Source organism: Dermacentor albipictus, chromosome 2 (genome assembly GCF_038994185.2).
Source record: "Dermacentor albipictus isolate Rhodes 1998 colony chromosome 2, USDA_Dalb.pri_finalv2, whole genome shotgun sequence".
NCBI classification, from domain to species: Eukaryota; Metazoa; Arthropoda; class Arachnida; order Ixodida; family Ixodidae; genus Dermacentor; species Dermacentor albipictus.
In genome coordinates this window covers 200,736,095-200,753,249 of record NC_091822.1, presented here as the reverse complement: position 1 = coordinate 200,753,249, position 17,155 = coordinate 200,736,095, and the positions used below count along the sequence as shown (strand labels likewise).

Below are 17,155 nucleotides of genomic sequence, written 5' to 3'. Positions count from 1 at the left end.
GTTCTTGATGGCTAACGCAATGAAAGCAATAGCTCCAATGCCTTTGAGGATGTGGCGAACCCTGTCCGATTCGGTCATGGCCAGGTTCACATGTCAACAAAGAGCAAGCACATCCTCGATGTACGACGTATAAGATCCCCCGAGTTTTTCTTGGGAGTTTCAAGCGTCTTTTTTTGCGAGGGCAGAACGAACCGCTGGTGTGCCGAAGATTTGTCAGAGATGCTATTTGAAAGTGCCTGAGTTCGTGAAATCAACCTCATGGTTGAAAAACCAAGTCTTCGCTACTCCTGTGAGATAAAAGGCAACGTGACATAGCTTGGATGCATCGTCCCAACGGTTAGCCGAGCTCACTTGGTCGTAGTTGTCCAGCCAATCCTCGACATCTTCACCAAGAAGTCCTGCAAACAGATGGGGGTCACGCTGGTGCCCACAGACAAGCCAATACGGAGAGGCTGGGGTAGTCGAGGCCGAGGTGGTTGATGTAGAAGTGCCTGTCGATTCATCCTGCGACAAGCTGGTGGACAGGTGGCACAATCAGCGACCTAATCGAAGCTCCAGGAGGTTGAGCGAGGAGTCAGAGGACGGAGGACCGAAGAGCATACTCCAACACTTGTGACGCAGCAGTTGTCACGACGTTTGTTACGTGCCGTAGATTCAGTGAACCGACCACGCCAAAAGCACCGATCACACTCAAAAGAAAGCCCCACAAGCGATGATGAAGAAGATCCCCATATAAACCCCACATGATGATGATCATGTACAGATGACAAAGAATAGCTTAATAAATGCCCACAATATATATATATATCCCACATCTTCGCATTACGCATGTGATGCTCCACCAGTTGAGCTCTACTTACCTGTGACAAGTTGCTTTTTCATTAATTTATCACTTCTTTAATTCAATTAGTAAATACAAGTAATTTCCCCTGCGTTGTCCTTGCTGTATTTGTTTGTTGACTTCTAATGATATATATATATATATATATATATATATATATATATATATATATATATATATATATATATATATATATATATATATATATATATATATATATGTAATTTTTTTTAAAGGATTGTTTGCCTATTTCAGGCATTTTGAATCCATCCGTCCGCATTGCCAACCGGCCAGCCATACAGTGGGTCCATACTTGATAAAGTGACCATGGTGGGTCCATACTTGATAAAGTATGACCGCTTGGATGTACTTAATATTCACTTATGTACCATCAAAGACTCACCTTGTCACCCAAGAATCTCTGGGGAAGTTGCCAGTAGTAGGACTGACGAGGGTGTGATGTGAAGTCCTGATAAACCAGCTCCTTGCTCCTGGGATCCAGTTTCAGTCCCCGGTCAATTGTGGCAGCTCTGTCTAAAGTTGTCAGATGGACACCCTCAGTGCTAGTCGAGAACCTCAACACCTCCTGAAAAGCAGAGGTTGCATGTTGTTGCTTCATTTTGCAATTTTAACTTTCACTCAAAGTTACAAATTTTTAACTTTGGAAGAATTTCAACTTCCACTGCAAACAGCTTCCCATAGCTGAGTTAGAGAGAACACCATGATAGGCACTAGGACGCCTTTCACTGAGAATTAATGAACTGAAGGATTTTTATTCGCTCCGTTTCAAAATGCTTCACTATAAACATAAAATGATCTCATGAACTGTGTTCAAGAACCAGCGTAGTTCTTTTTGCTCGTCCATTCCAGGAATACATCACAGAAAACTTATACAAGGATGCTAAAATATTAAAGACTTTCAAGAGATTCAGCTCAAAGCACAGTAACACATACACTAATACCAAGTGTTCTCAAACAATGAGTAGATAATAGCATGATTCGTGAAACTTCATCAGTTTCGAAATAATATGATGCAAAAATGAGTGTACCTGCTCTCTGTGGTAGAAGCTACTGGAACAGGACTTCGTGATGCCCATGCAGAAGCATTCCACACAGCCAAGAGGAGAACTTGGGTGAAGGTGGAAGGAGTTTGCCTTGCATTGGTCACATGAGGCTCCTGTAACGAGGGGCTAAGAAAAGATGGACGGTACATGTAGGACACACAGCAATCAAACTGAACAGTATGACTCAGATTGGAAACGCAACATCACTCTGCGATTTTAATTATTTGTGCACCAAAGGAAGACAGGATAAACTGGTGGAGTTGATGACCCAAAGTACTGACCTACAATAAATTTTGCCAAGGTGTGTACGCTTCATGAGCACTGGCTCAGATTTTGGTCTTCAGTGTTACAAGAATTATTGTCTGCTGCTTGATACCTTCCAGAAACTGATCAAGCTGGTGTCTATGCAGGTATTGATTGCACAACTAGGACAAGACAGCTACGCCACAGCAACAAGAGCGACACCTCCTGGTAAGTGTCTGGCTATAACAGTACTCTGTTCCCGGGACCTGGACTTAACTGCGGGCAGGCCAGGCACATGTGCTACCCGAGCAGTGGCTGAGATTTTGGTTTTCGCTGTTGCAGGTATGTATCATATATCTTGAGACTGATTATCTTAATATCTGGGCTGCTCTGCATTGTGTGTAAATGGTGACAGTGAAGGAAGTTGATAAAATGCTGGAAGAACTAAGCAGTAAATTTATATGGTGGTGACAGTCAAGGAAGTTGCTAAAATGCTGGCAGAACTAAGCGGTACATTTGACACATTCAGCTAGATAGCAACAACAGTAACTCTTGCTGTTCGCTGATACAGTGCAATGTGCAGAGGTGGCACAAAAATATTGACACTCTTTGCTTCTTCCTAGCCACTTTTTCTTTTCAATTCGATTTCACGGCTGTTTCTGAGACTTGGTTGAAACCAGATAAAATTCAGAATATCTCAGGCTATTTATTCTTTTCTATGCCTTGGCAGTCTTGTGCTTGAAGTGTTGGTTTTTCATAAAATGCAATATCAAATGTCTCTTCGTCCCTCAAGTGTGCTACTCTTATCTACATGACTTTCACTTTCTTGCAGTAAAATCGACCACCGTAGCCATTGTTGTCATCTATCCTGCCCTGAACAACATATGCAAAATTTTATGTGCTGTTTTGAAGCATTCGGAAAAATATCTGAGAAGCATTAATTCCTTTTTGTAACAATGGCTCTGTCATAAAGTTAAGATACCATCATGTGTTCATTGACAAGATTCGTTAGAACTGGGATGACAGTTCAAACACATTAGTAAAAGTACCTATTCAACCATTACTTTGCATGCCTGTGTCTTCGACTTCTGGCTTATCCACTACCTGACATCGTTCTGGCCACCTCGATAACCTCATCATTTCGAACATTAACGCTCGCAGTATTATTAAAACTTCCAGACTTATTGTCTCTTATTTCTATTTATTCCCCTCATGTTATAGGCATCGCTGAGTCATGACTACATAGTAGTATTTATGACTGCGAGTTTCCTCCACCCGGTTTTATTGCCATGTGCTTAGACAGGATCCACGGCACTGGCGGCGGCATCATACTGCTTATCCGTTCGGATCTTCGTTTCTCAGTTTTGCCCTTGCCTCCGGATACATAAACCGTGCGGTGTAAAATTTTCTTGAATAATCAGTGTATTGTAATTAGAGTTTTCATGTACGTTCTTTATTTTGAAAAAGCCTCGGCGCAAGCACATACACGCAGTCTGCATTCCACCCCGCTGCACCACACGTGGCTTGCTCCGCCGATTGCTTCACTCAATCAATTCATTCTCGCGCGCTCCTCACATGCTGACTGCGCGCACACACCCCTTCTATGTTCTCACTCCCCGCCACGCACCGTTGCCTATCGTCCCATGCCTGCTACTCTACACAGTTGCCTACCGTCTCATGCCTGCGATTCTACACCACCTGGCATCGGCCCAATACCCTCCCAGAGTTATATACTGTCTGCCTGGTTCTACCCTTGAAAGTTGATGTCCTTCATGCTATTGCAAATTTCATGAGCCTGACTAACATTGCTTCATCACGATTTATTTGCATGGGTGATTTCAATGCTCCTGGCATTCACTGGCCATCACTAAATACAACAGGTCATGATAAAGCAATTTGTATGGAATTAATCGATATTTCCTTGTCCTTTGAGCTCACTCAATTTCTTTCTAGTGACACTAGGTTAAATTTATCCTCGACTTCACTATCTTAAGCGCTGATCTAGTGAAAAATGACTTCTCTTGCAAAGTAATTGATGGACTCTCAGATCGTAAAGGTGTCTTGTTTTCACTCTATTCTCCAACCTCCAAATCACCCTATACGTTTACTAGTTTCCCTGACTTAACTCATGCGGATGACAATTCTATTATTGATCTCTTAGCTGATCATTTCAATACGTTTTGCTCTCTGTCAGACAGACAGGATGTATATTGTCTTGTTCATTACTTTGAGGATCTTGTCAAGTCATGTATCCAACAATTTGTGCCCATTAAAACTAAGAAAAGTAATGCTAATTTTCCCTGGATGACTCGCGACATCTTGCATTTATCTCATCGAGTCTGCAGGCTTAGGCATTCTAAACAAACCAATGATTTCATAACCCAGAACAGGTTTCACAAAGCAAAAAATAAACTTAATTTGAAAATGCAAATAGCTAAAGATTTCTTTTTTCGCATTCAATTGCCCCGTCTGTTAAGAACTAACCTTCATAAATTCTGGTCTTCTATTTTGCCTCACAATGCTTCACCCACTTCATTCAAAATTGATAATGACATCACCAGTGATATGTCAGTAATATTGGATGCTTTCAACAAATATTTTCAGCCCATATTTGTACCCGATAACAACTCCGTTCCTTCTCTCGCCAATATAATTTGTTCTGAAGCAATCACTGACACCGACATAAACAATGAAGGCATTCTTAACCTTATATTAAACTTGGATACCAAGAAATGCACCAGTCTGGATGGGATACACAATGCATTCTTGGTTTGCTATTTCTTGTGGTTATCAAGATATCTGACGGTCATATACAACAAATCTTCATTGTCTGCCACTGTTCCTTTCTCATGGAAGTTAGCTAATTAAGTGCTTCCTCTTTATAAATCCAGTGATAAACAGTCTTTATCGAACTGCAGACTGATTTCAACATCACAGTCATGCAAAATCTTAGAACATATCATTCATAAATGCATAGTGCTTTTTCTGGAATCGCATAATGTGCTATCTAACATACAGCATGGGCTTAGGTGCAGTTTTAGTACAACAACGCAGTTAGTTGAGTTTACGCATGACATTTTCCTTAACCTTGATTTTGGCAACCAGGTTGACGCTATCTTTATAGACTTCTCTAAAGCATTTGACACATGACATTTTCCTTAACCTTGATTTTGGCAACCAGGTTGATGCTACCTTTATAGACTTCTCTAAAGCATTTGACACAGTATTACATTCTAAACTCCTTGCCAAGCTTAATGCTGTACTAAATAATACTTAACTGGTTAACTGGATTTCAAAGTTCCTTTCACTTACCAGTTCGTTCCAGTTACCAGTTCGTTTCTTATAACTCGACCGACTCTACTGCTATTGATGTGACATCTGCAGTGCCCCAGGGCTCCGTTCTTGAGCCACTGCTTCTTTAAATTTACATAACTGTTTTGCCCGTAAACTTCTCTTCTAACATCCATCTTTATGCCAATTATTGTGTTTTATATGAAGTTACTAACTCTTCTGATGATCATTACCGCCTCCAAGAGTCATTTGCTAGGTTTTGCACTTGGTGCAGCACCTGGCAAATGAACATCAACTTTGATAAAACCGTTCTTATGTCCTTCTGTAAAAAATCTTCTCATTCTTTTTTCATTACGCCTTGAATAAGTGCACTGTGTGTAAGGTATCCGAGTATAAATATATCGGTGTCACTTTTATGCATAACATGTCATGGTCTGATCACATTGATTACATTTGCAACAAAGCACTGAAAAAATTAGGTTACCTATGTCGTACACTATCCAACTCATCAAAAGATACGAAGTTACTGTCATATAAATCGCTAATCTGTCCTGTTGTTGACTACACATCTATTGTTTGGAACCCTTATTAGCAGTGTGAGATTAACAGGCTAGAAGAAACTCAGAAAAAAGCCGTAAGATTTATATGTCACCATTATGATCGTGACTTTTCACCCTCTTCTGCACTCTGTTCCTTGAATTTAACTTTGCTCTATTCACGTCGCCACATAGCATCATTAGATTTCTTGCACAGCATCGTCAATTCTTCTGTTAGACTTTCAAAAAACAACTATACTAACCTCACGCCAGAGTTATCATTGAGATGGCATCACAACTTGAACTTTATGCCCTTCTTAGCATGCACTAATATGTTTAAATGCAGCTTTTTTACTCGTTCCATGCTCACCCCAAAGTTTTGTATCTCCCATCCAAGATGAATGGTCCTAGCACATCACGCTAATCGTTGTATCATACTTTTCTGTGTATAATGTTTCTCTGTTCTCTCACTCCTGCTATAGTGCTTGTTAAACGCTGCAGTATGTACAAATAAAATAAAATAAAAAGCAAAAATGTACAATCTGCGTTATCTCATACTCAAATTATGTGACCTCTAATAAAGCCCTCGTTTCTCAATACCAAATCATGCCTCTACACCTGCTAACAAATTACAAAATTACAATGATAGTGTATAACTATATAATTAGCAACATCCCACTTAACCGTTAAGTTTTTATGCCTTCCCATATCAAAACAAGAGGCTAGGATTGTAGTAAGTTCTTGAAGCCACTAGTAAAAAATGTGTAAAGAAAGAGACTGCTTTCTAGTGTAAGTTGTTTTTTATGGAACAATCTTTAGGTTCCGCTAAAAACAAAATCTTGTTTTGTGATACTTAAACATCCATTTCTTAATACCAAGAACTGTGTTAGTTGTTGAAACTCCTTTGTTTTGTATCCTAATCTGATATGTTGCTAATCTGATGTATAAAGGTGTCTCACCATTATACATCAGATGTTTGTTTATACATCAGAACATATGTTTATCGCATACCATTGTCGTGTGGTAGAGTGTACATCAGACAGACAGGACACTGTGTCAATGTTTGCTTAAAAGAACATGAAATGTCTGCGACGTCAGGTGGAGGGGCAAACTCACTCGCTCCCTGCCGAAGTTGCTCTTGCCATCCTGTTTATGAAGACACCTAGTTACTGATAGGGGAGCCACGAAATGCGAGAAGGAAGTCATTCAAGCTTACCAAATCCAAAAACACGGTCACAATCAGTGCGTGAGCGCACCCTCCGTATTGCTGTCTTGGAAAGAACTGGCTTTTTGGAAAAATGCCGCCTTTAGAATGTGTCATTCACCATTGATCTTTAAGGTTTCTATGTTTTTTGACTGCCTTGGTTTGTATGGTGCATGCACTTGTTGATTTTTTCTTTTCGAACCAAGAGTTTCATTAAACTCTGTTGCTAGTCCCAGTGTGTGTGGTTGTCTTTTTCTCTCTTCTTGTGCATGCATCTTCGAAGGCTGGGTTTCAACATGTGTTTGTTTAGAATACAACATCCCAAGTTACGCACATGATCTGGCGAATAACAACCAAGACAGGTGGTATGGGGGAAGTGGACATGCTTCGTCTTGTCCAAGCCTTTGTTGTGTCTCGAGTAACTTACGCCATTTCATACGCACTACTTAAGTGCCAGAATTCCAGAAAATAAACACAATGATCAGAATGCATATAAGCAGGTGATGGGCCTGAAGTCCACAGAATGCCTACGACTGGGAGTGCACAACAAGGGCCAAGGAGCTGATCCAAGCACATTTATCCAGCCAGTGAACAAGGTTGGTGGTTACGGAAGCGAGGAGGTCCATTCTCTTATGCCTGGTGCTCTCTGCCCCGCTCAGCCATCTGCTGCCTCAGACTGTAAGCTTACCCCATGCTATCTAGAGCAACATCATACATCCCCAACCTCACAACACACACACAGTGCACCACGCACAGCGAAGGCAGGCCCAGGCCTCGGCCATACACAAGCAATACAGGAGTCAACCCTTACAGCCTACATGGATGCGGGTTATTACCCCAGACGTGCAGCCACAACAGGCACTGTAATCGTCAACAAAGAACATCAGCATTTCACTCCCCCGAAACAATCCCCTCTCTAAGCCGAGGAAGCGGCCATAGCCCCTCGTGCTCTCCCAAACAGTGGTTGAAGTCATAGTGACCGACTCTCAACAGGCATGTTGCAGCTTCGCTAGCGGCAGAATTCATGCCAATAAGCTCAAAATCATCAGTCAAAAGCCGCCTATGAGATGATCTGGGTGCCAGCTCATCATGCCATTCCTGGCAACGAGGTCGCCAAACACATGGCTCGAGATTTGACCCACCGAGCTGATGTCGAGGAATTTGAACCCGAGCGTATGCACCTTCTAGTCTTATACCAAGATATCACACATTACAAGCTAGCCCGCAGAACATATGCACCCCCACACAAGTCACTACCTAGAGAGCATGAGCGATTCCTCCGAGCTCTACAAGTTATTACAAAACCCCACCCAACCAGAAATCGCCTAATAGCCCCTACACATAGCCGCTTCTGCACAGAAACCGGGTCCCTAGAGGGTTGCAAACAGGCACCATTACATCCTCCGAACCTTTACCAAACCAATGAGCTTTGGGAGAGAGCCTTGGCCAGCTCCGACCTCGAGGATCAGTAATGGCTGATTGCAGGGGCCCAGGACCCGGCCCGAGCTCAAGGCATTCTGGAATGAGGACGCCTCTCCAAAGCTTCATTTATGCAATAAACATGTTTATTCTCTCTCTCTCCTTAGGCTATTATAAGGCACTGGCCCAATGTAGTGCTTACCATGCCACAAGGAGACTCAAGTACATCTAGTTTATTGTGTGCTTAACGAACTTATCATTGTGCTTAACAGCTTTTAACAATGCAACACAGGACTCAGAAAGAGAATCACAGGACTTGCAGTTTTCTTTTGCTGCATCCTGTGTTGTACTGTTTAAAGTTGTTTAACAACGTGTATCAACCAGCCCAAATAAACTCGCCGTTATCCTTGTGATTGTGGCATTCTATACCCAACAGGTCTTTTTTCAAGCCTGTAAGCTTACAAAGCTGGTTCAGCTTGTTAGAAGCAAAAATACAGCTTCCACTTCGGTGCAATGTGTAAAAAGCTTTAGATTCTGGAAAAGTTGGTCAAAAACGGGTATAGGGCGCACACCGAACAGTTGACACAGACTTAAGACTCAGATAGGAGTTTATTAGCATCCACCTGAGCCCAGAACGTAAAATATGGCTCCCGGTCTCTCTTTGAACGTGCTCAGGCGCTCCCTGGCCCCAAGATCATCCTCTTCTTTCATGTAGGAAGAGCATGGGAAATTCAACAGGGGCCTATAACTAGTTTGTATCAGTACAAATCAAAGAAGTGCCATACCAGCAAACAAAAGTATCTACCCTCACAATCACTTTGTGATCTGGCTGTACAGAAAGCATGTGAGCACGCAATCAATGGCAAGTATTGGGGATCAGCTATTTCCCATCCTACGACGCAGCGTGAGCAGTGCTACAAAGCAAATCCTGGTCAGACACAAATGGCTAAGTTCACACTTGAGCTAAAAGCTCTTCATGGAGCTTTATATATGTGCATTCCTTTTGTTTGCAATGCTGCCATAAGGAACGTAAGCAGTTTGGTTTGCAAGAGTTGAATCTTGGGCTTGGACATCGCTCTTTCACTCTGCAGTGCACACCCTAGAGTGCCAAGTGGGCAGAGCTGGACTAGTTTTGCCAGAAGAGGAGATAAATACTGGTTGCTCTGTATAGTTCTTGCACAATTCTTAAGGCCGAGGATGGGCCAAAAAGGTGAAGAAGCTGATGTAAAAGTTGTGTAAGCAGTGCCTGACGCTGTGCACACAAACATACCTTGCACTGACACAGGCCAGTTGATGGGCTTCGCTGTGGACTCAAGCTGCCAGCTGTATCGCACTGTGGTGCACCTGGTGAGAATGCACATTTTCCACCAACGTTAGCAGCTGGATGCCACTATATTGTCCCCCATAAACATAATAATGTTAATCATGGCTACATAGACATCACTGTGCACATATAGGATGTATATAGTTAACTTGTTGGATGCAAAATAATAATCTACAATTGTGGTTAACACCAACTACGACAGTTCAGTTAAAACAAATCAGCAATAGCATGTGCAGTGTACTAACAGCTTATAGTATGTAAAAACAATCAACATCGAGCTTTAATATAAGACAAACCATGAGCAGGTCTCCTGCTACAAAGTTATTTTACATAGCCAGAGTACTATAGTGCTTTTTGTGTGTCCCTTCTTCATTCTTGTGTGAGGTTTCCTTGCACTGTTTCCATCATGCTTACATAGCAATTTGATTTACCGTGTTGCGAGCCCGATTTCAGATATGCAAGACTTTGCATTGTAGTCTTTTTATATAACATATAATGTGAACTTTAATTAGAAAAGTAGCATTTTTAATTAGTAACTGTCATGATCTACCATTCAACAAAAGACTCACAAATATTGAAGAAATAAGGCTGTCATGTGAACCAAAGTATATCACATCACTGTCAAAGTAAAAAGCAGTAGTGGAATTTGGATAACACATGTGAAATTCATGCATTATGCCTGCACATAAGTTAAGGTAGTGAAAATGCCTACTCAGGACCTGTGTATGAGCAGTTATTGGAAGTACAAGGGTCAAAGCATGAGTAAGAAATGTGCATGCAATCATGCGTGCAACTGAAGCAATATGCAATAGAGAAAGAAAAACTGATATTTAGTATATGTTTTACAAATCAGTACCTGATATATAAAAATGCTGTATTTTCAGTCTCCTTGCTATGATCACAAATAAAAGCAACATATTATAGTGTGGTGCGATTACAAGATCCAGCGAAGTGAGAACACCTAGAGTTTTATTATCCAGATTGAAATTGCTATAGAATATTTTTTTTTCTGTAGAGTAAACTGAACATGGTATGGTTTATTTACACAAAACAAATTAAAGTGTGAGACATTACTATAATAATTTCAAGTAAAATTAATCTATCATCATTAATATAATGTTTATATCTCAAATTAAGTTAGAGAAAAAAAATGGGAGCAGACAAGACCAACTAGAATTTTGTGATAAATAAGCATGCCATTAGGTACACAGCATCCTCACATGCTCAAGGTTAGTAAGCGGGATTCCACACACCACAATTGCTCTCATCAGACATGTCTATGCAGTCTGCCTTGCCGTCACACCTTTTGCGAACACTGAGGCAAGTTCCATCAGGACATCTGAATTGGTTATAACCACATGCTAGGAGTGAGAACAGCAAGAGTCAGTGAGACGCTTCACAGAGGGCACGGCAGGAAGAAAACCCACAGGAGGAAAAGCACGAAAACAGATTCCTCACTTGAGATGAGCAAGCGCCACTCAGATGCTGCTAGAGCAACAAAAGATATTTATTACAGTAATGAGCCTTGGCCATAAAAAAATTTGATTAATGAGAAAAATAGTACACAAGGCAGGTAGCTGTTAAAATGTACAGAAAATATTGATATTTTAAAGCAAGTGAGGAACTGCAGCTTTATAAAGAGTCAAAAAATAATGTTAGCTTGATGAGGTATGATAAAGCACTGCATTAAAAAAAAGTAATGCATGATGACGCATGTTAAGTGATCAGCAAGCTGTGTAGGAGATAGCTGTTTAGTACAAGCTCTGTCAGCTATGTTTATATCATTTATATTTACGGAGTGGACAGCAAGAAAGGTCATACCAACACATAAAGTTGTCTCATTATTAGAAAAGCAGTGCCAGTATTGCAGCACAAAGACTGCCCATTGCACAACTACGAAGTGCTTCCACTAATATACACTTCACCATTTCTTGCATTCAGTAAATTTGAACAAATGAATTTTATTGTACACTATGTTTCCTATGTTATTCAGGGTTACTCATATTCAAAGCACCTAATTTGAGTTGAAACTTGTTACCTCCGACAACAATGGGGGCAATGAAATGCGATAGCTCATACATTTCAGAGTCAAAATAGCACAAAATCTTGGAATGAAGCAAGAGGAACAACACAGCACTGATCTGTAACTAACGTTTATTGCACACCACACACAGAATATAAATATGCTGGAAAGGGAAGTAACACAAGGGGAAGAAAGTGGGCAGGGCGATTACAAGCCATATCATATTTAGTTTCACTAACCTACTGTAAATGTAGACAAGATTAAAAAAAAAGATCTATCTCTTTATCAAATAGATTAACTAAAAATGTGCTAATGCATTCTGAGCCACCTTTTGTTATCCTTTATGCTTCACAATTTCTCTGGATTCTATACTTTCACAAAATTGTTGTGTTGTCGTGATCAGGAGAGCACCCACAAACTTTGCAGTGCAGTGGCAGGTTTACTCTGTATGTGCATAATGGAGTAGGCAGGTTCAGGAGGATGGTGGGGCATGACAATGTGCGCATGCTTATTTCCACTCTGAACAAGTAGAGCAAAATGTGCAGAAGTTTTTATGATCCAAAACCTTCCTCACGCATGATAAACAAAAATATGTCACCAGGGCCACTGAAGCAGCATACAACACACTGCAGTCCAGTGGCAGAACCTAAATGGAACAAACGAACCACTGCATCAACAGCAGCCTGCACACAAACTTTTTAGAATCTGGAGCAGGCAGTAGCATAACACTGCACTGAAAAGATTGTGGGTACTCTCCTGATTTCAGCAACACAACTAATCCAAGAAAGTATGAAAGCCAGATAATATTTAAAATCTGTGATGCGTACAAAATAACAAAGACACAGCACGCATTAGTGCACTTTTAGTTAATCTGTTTGATAAAGAGGTCCATTTTTTAAGCAAATTTGCATGCATATGGCTGGGTCAGTGACAATTAATAGGAAGTCACATGTAATCACTTCGTCAAGATTTTTCTTCTCTATGTACTGCCCCATTTCCAAAGTAATAATTTTGAGAGCATAGCATGCAATAAACATTTACTGCAGGTCAGCATCGGTTTTGTCTTCAGCCTTCGTCCTGTGTTTTTGCACTGTTTTGACTCCAACAACTTTCCTCGAATAAGAAAAGCTTTTGCAACCACAACCCAACAGGCACAAATAAGAAAAACACTGCTTTGCTTTACACATATCGAAAAGTATGGCTAAATTAAATTTAGGAGAGCATGAAGTACTTTTTTTTAGACATGGCCCACCGTAGAGCACTGATTCAGCTTGTGCCACAAGCAACTCAGTGACTAATTATACGTGTGCAAGTACTGGAAAAAAAATTTCGAATGTGGTCACCACTAAAACGTCAAATTTCTGTGACAAAGCATACAGCCAGAATTCGATGCCATATTACTAGGGTGATGGTTTGGGCTAGTTGGTTTTCCATGAGGCTGTGTGGTGCAAAGGCAAAGCGGGACAGTGCTTGTCCTAATTTTTCTGTGTCCCTTGTGCCCCTTCACACTCCACCACACAGTGTTATTCTCCATTCCAAAGTGTGCACCAGGTCTGTTAAAAAATTTAGTGTTTTTAGGACCTTTGCAACCTGCGAACTTAAGTGGAAGGCGCACACATACACATACAGACTAAGGTCACAAGAAGAAATGGCTCCGTTAGTTTTAATATGTCCAGCTTTTTTGTTTGTTAAATATTAATTCTGTCAGACATTGTATTAGATGAATGAATGAATGAATCTGCAACTCCAAATAGCTTGAATTAATTAAGCCTAGAGTAATAATTTGCCCATATAGATGAAAAATTACTTACCACAGTTCTGTTCATCAGTGTAATCATTACAGTCATAATGACCATCACACCTTCTCCTGAAATCTATGCATGACCCATCACCACACTGGAACTGGCCAGGTTCACATTCTGAAAAAAAAAAAAAATTCATGAACAGCCAACCACATTTTCCTGTAATTTTTCCACTTAGAACACTACACAGACATGCCAAATGAAACTGATAGTAGCAGGCAATGGCACTCAGCTTATGAACTTAAGTCCAAGCCAACAAAAAGGAAAGAAAAAATTTGACAAAGTCACTGCACATAGAAAAAAACTGCATAAAATTAAGAACATATCAGTCTGCTACTCAGGGTATCAAAGATATTAAAGTGTAATAAGACAGGAGAGAAGCGACAATTTAGAATTCTGGGGCCGAATTCACAAAGTTTTTGTTTGTAAGTGCTGTTTTCCATTGGCTGATTGCCTTCGCTAATAATATGTCCTACATCATTATTGGCTGGCACAAGCGCTCTTAGTGTAAGAGCGTTTTGTGAATACGGGCCCTGACTTCTGTCAACAAAGGTGTCAATATTCTGACACCAGTTGTCTTGCAATGTTTTTTTTTACGGAGCAATGCTCATGTCAGGGCACTCTTTTGCCATGTAAAGCCTTGAGACTCTGTACATAAAATATGAATACTTCCCTTATTAAGATATGAACTGTCAAGAAGGACAAGTGCTTCACGCTTGCTTGCCAAACTAGCCTATAGTTTCCCCTTTTCTTGCCCAGTGCAGAAAGTGACATGTGCAATGTGGCCAAAACATGTAACGATTTCTCACGCAGTGCACTGCACTACTGTAATGAAATTAAGAACACAGTAACTTAAATGCCAGTAATGTTATGCACTGATACAGAAAGCCAGTCTAATTTCTGTTCAGTAAACATATCGACACAAGCGTTAAGCAGTTAAAAAAATTAACATTGTTCACATACTGAAAACACATAAATTGGACACACCTTTTAAGTGACAAGATCCATCAACAGAGCCAGGTGGGTACCGCTCATATCCTGGAGCACAGCGTTCACAACGCCTGCCTTCAAAACCAATTGGACACGAGTTGCAGGTCACTTGGCCATCAGCCTCCAACACACAGGTTGGTGAAAACCTAGAAGAGGAGCATGCATTGTGAATCAAGTGGAAATCTATCAGTCAGAAGTGGCAGTGCTAATGCAAAAAGCTCATATCTAGTCACATTAATATTAGTACTTTTTTCCAAATGTATTCATTTAGCTTATATATTGAGTTCATCCATGCAAATTACTTCCATGCACACCCGGTAAACTGATTCCATAACCTCAGCAAGATAAAGCTGCATTGGAACCACTAAGCAACAGCACTAATATGTCGAGTGTATGCATGTAATGGCTTTTTCCAAATAAACAGCTGTGCTTACAGTAACCAATATACAGTGGAGGAAGTTGCCCGACTACTGCCATTGTGGCAGTTACAGGTGGCATTGGCAGGGTCATTACACATGTGCGCTGAAAGGGTGAGATTGGTCCAAGAAAGCTGGTCATTTCTTAAGACATGTTAATTTTGAAAGAGTGCAGAGTCTGCCACCATTCATGACACATTGCCAAGATCTGCCATGAAATAAATTCGTGTTGGGCATAATTTTGTCCTGCAGTCTATAAGGATGGCTTTCTGGGAAAATTACAGGTGAAGCACCAATGCACTTCGACAAAAGTTTCTTCGTGAAATTCCAAAACTGGTGCTGGTCTCAGGATTTCTACTAAGTCGACATGCCTTGAACATTGACCAGATTCTATTCCATAATCGCAGTGTGGGCTCTCAAGTGATTACATACTTATTGGCCTTACTGCCAACATCACACAAATTCAGATGTCTGCTACTGCTATAAATCTGGGCCAATAAAAATTTATAATTTTTCCTTAAGTTCCTCATTTTTAATTATTTGAGACAGTCAAGTCATTGCTGAAACACCTTTTTGAAATGCAAGAATACATGTCAGCATTGCAAGAGGACTAACTAAGATTTCATACTGAAGTCACTTCATGCAGATTTCTCAAGATTTTCTGTGACCTCTACACAAGTGGGCTGGTTAATAAACAACACAAACTACAGCCATCAACACCATGAGATGATCAAGTCCTGTGTAGGTTGCATTTCGTGTAAAGTGCAAAATTCAGCAACTTATAATGTACATTCACTTCTTCCAACAGATTCCAGCTAGCGCCTGTAAATTTCATAATTTCATCACCCACCTCCTCTTCTGCTATTCTTGACTGCACTTCCATTCTCTTGGCACCCATTCTGTAACTCTAATGGCCCACCGGTTATCTAACCTGCGCGTTACATGACCTGCCCAGGTCCACTTTTCTTTCTCTTAATGTGAATTAGAATATTGGCTAGCCCTCTTTGCTCTCTTCCTGTCTCTTAACGTTATGCCTAACATTTTTCATTCCATCACCCTTTGCACGGTCCTTAACTTGTTTTAGAGCTTCTTTATAAGTCTCCAAGTATCTGCCCGTATGTCAGCTCCGGTAGAATGCGTTGGTTGTACACCTTTATTTTCAATGATAATGGTAAACTGGCAATAGAGGTTGTGTTAAAGAAAAGAGTTGTTTCCTTTCAGTGAAAACTCTTTCCTTTATCTTTCCCACATAAGTGATGAAACATCCACTTTAGAAAAAACAATTCCGAAGATTGGTGCAGCATATCAAACATATTTTTCATTTTGAAGACCAGAAGATGCTTTATTATTTGTTTGTGGCTTTAGGCTAGTTGCACATTAGAAGTAGCTCTGTAGAAAAATTTTGAATGAACATCTCTTTTTGTTTTATTGCTGGTGGCTTTGCAGATTCATTTTTTTTAATGGCATCCTCCTTAAAGAATGTTTAGCACATGCAGGACATTGGTGAAAACTTGCAACAACAAAAAAGTCAGCATGTGTAACAGTCAACAAATTGTTTTATTAAGATATATTAGCAAGCTAGAAGCCCAGCACAAATAAAGTTTGTGCCAAACAGGTGCACAGAACTTTATAGGACCCTGAGGTGGTTTTTGAAGGTTATTTTGCAGGACATACAACTATACCACACACATGCAGAGATTAATGCCTATGATTAGAATTACATTTTTAAAGGTTCACAATAAAACACTGAGATGTCATGAATCCTTGCATCTACCAGAATGAAATAAAATGTAGTTAAGCATCTCCTTTCAACTGTTGCTCCATGCAATAATTGACTGTGCTAGAAAGGAAATATTGATGATGATACATGGCGTTTTGTGGCACAAGGGCCAATGAAGGCCAAATAGCACCAAGAAATGATATGGTGCAGTCAATAGTGAAAGAAAATATTACTTTCTGCACTGCATATACATGCAATACAAATGTGTGGAAAAAATTCAGA

The 17,155-nt window shown here is 40.4% G+C and overlaps 1 protein-coding gene across 29 annotated transcripts in view; it reads right to left on the bottom strand.

Moving 5' to 3' along the window:
• The window catches only part of trol (terribly reduced optic lobes), a 604,861-nt gene that overhangs the window by 195,387 nt on the left and 392,319 nt on the right, over nucleotides 1-17,155 (bottom strand). For all 29 annotated transcript variants that reach the window (XM_065435395.1, XM_065435391.1, XM_065435373.1 and 26 more), the window contains 5 exons: nucleotides 14,735-14,883; nucleotides 13,757-13,864; nucleotides 9,869-9,942; nucleotides 1,891-2,031; nucleotides 1,245-1,427 (listed from right to left, as the gene is read on the bottom strand). In XM_065435395.1, the coding sequence (XP_065291467.1) occupies nucleotides 1,245-1,427; nucleotides 1,891-2,031; nucleotides 9,869-9,942; nucleotides 13,757-13,864; nucleotides 14,735-14,883 (655 nt within the window). The remainder of the gene's footprint in view (nucleotides 1-1,244; nucleotides 1,428-1,890; nucleotides 2,032-9,868; nucleotides 9,943-13,756; nucleotides 13,865-14,734; nucleotides 14,884-17,155) is intronic.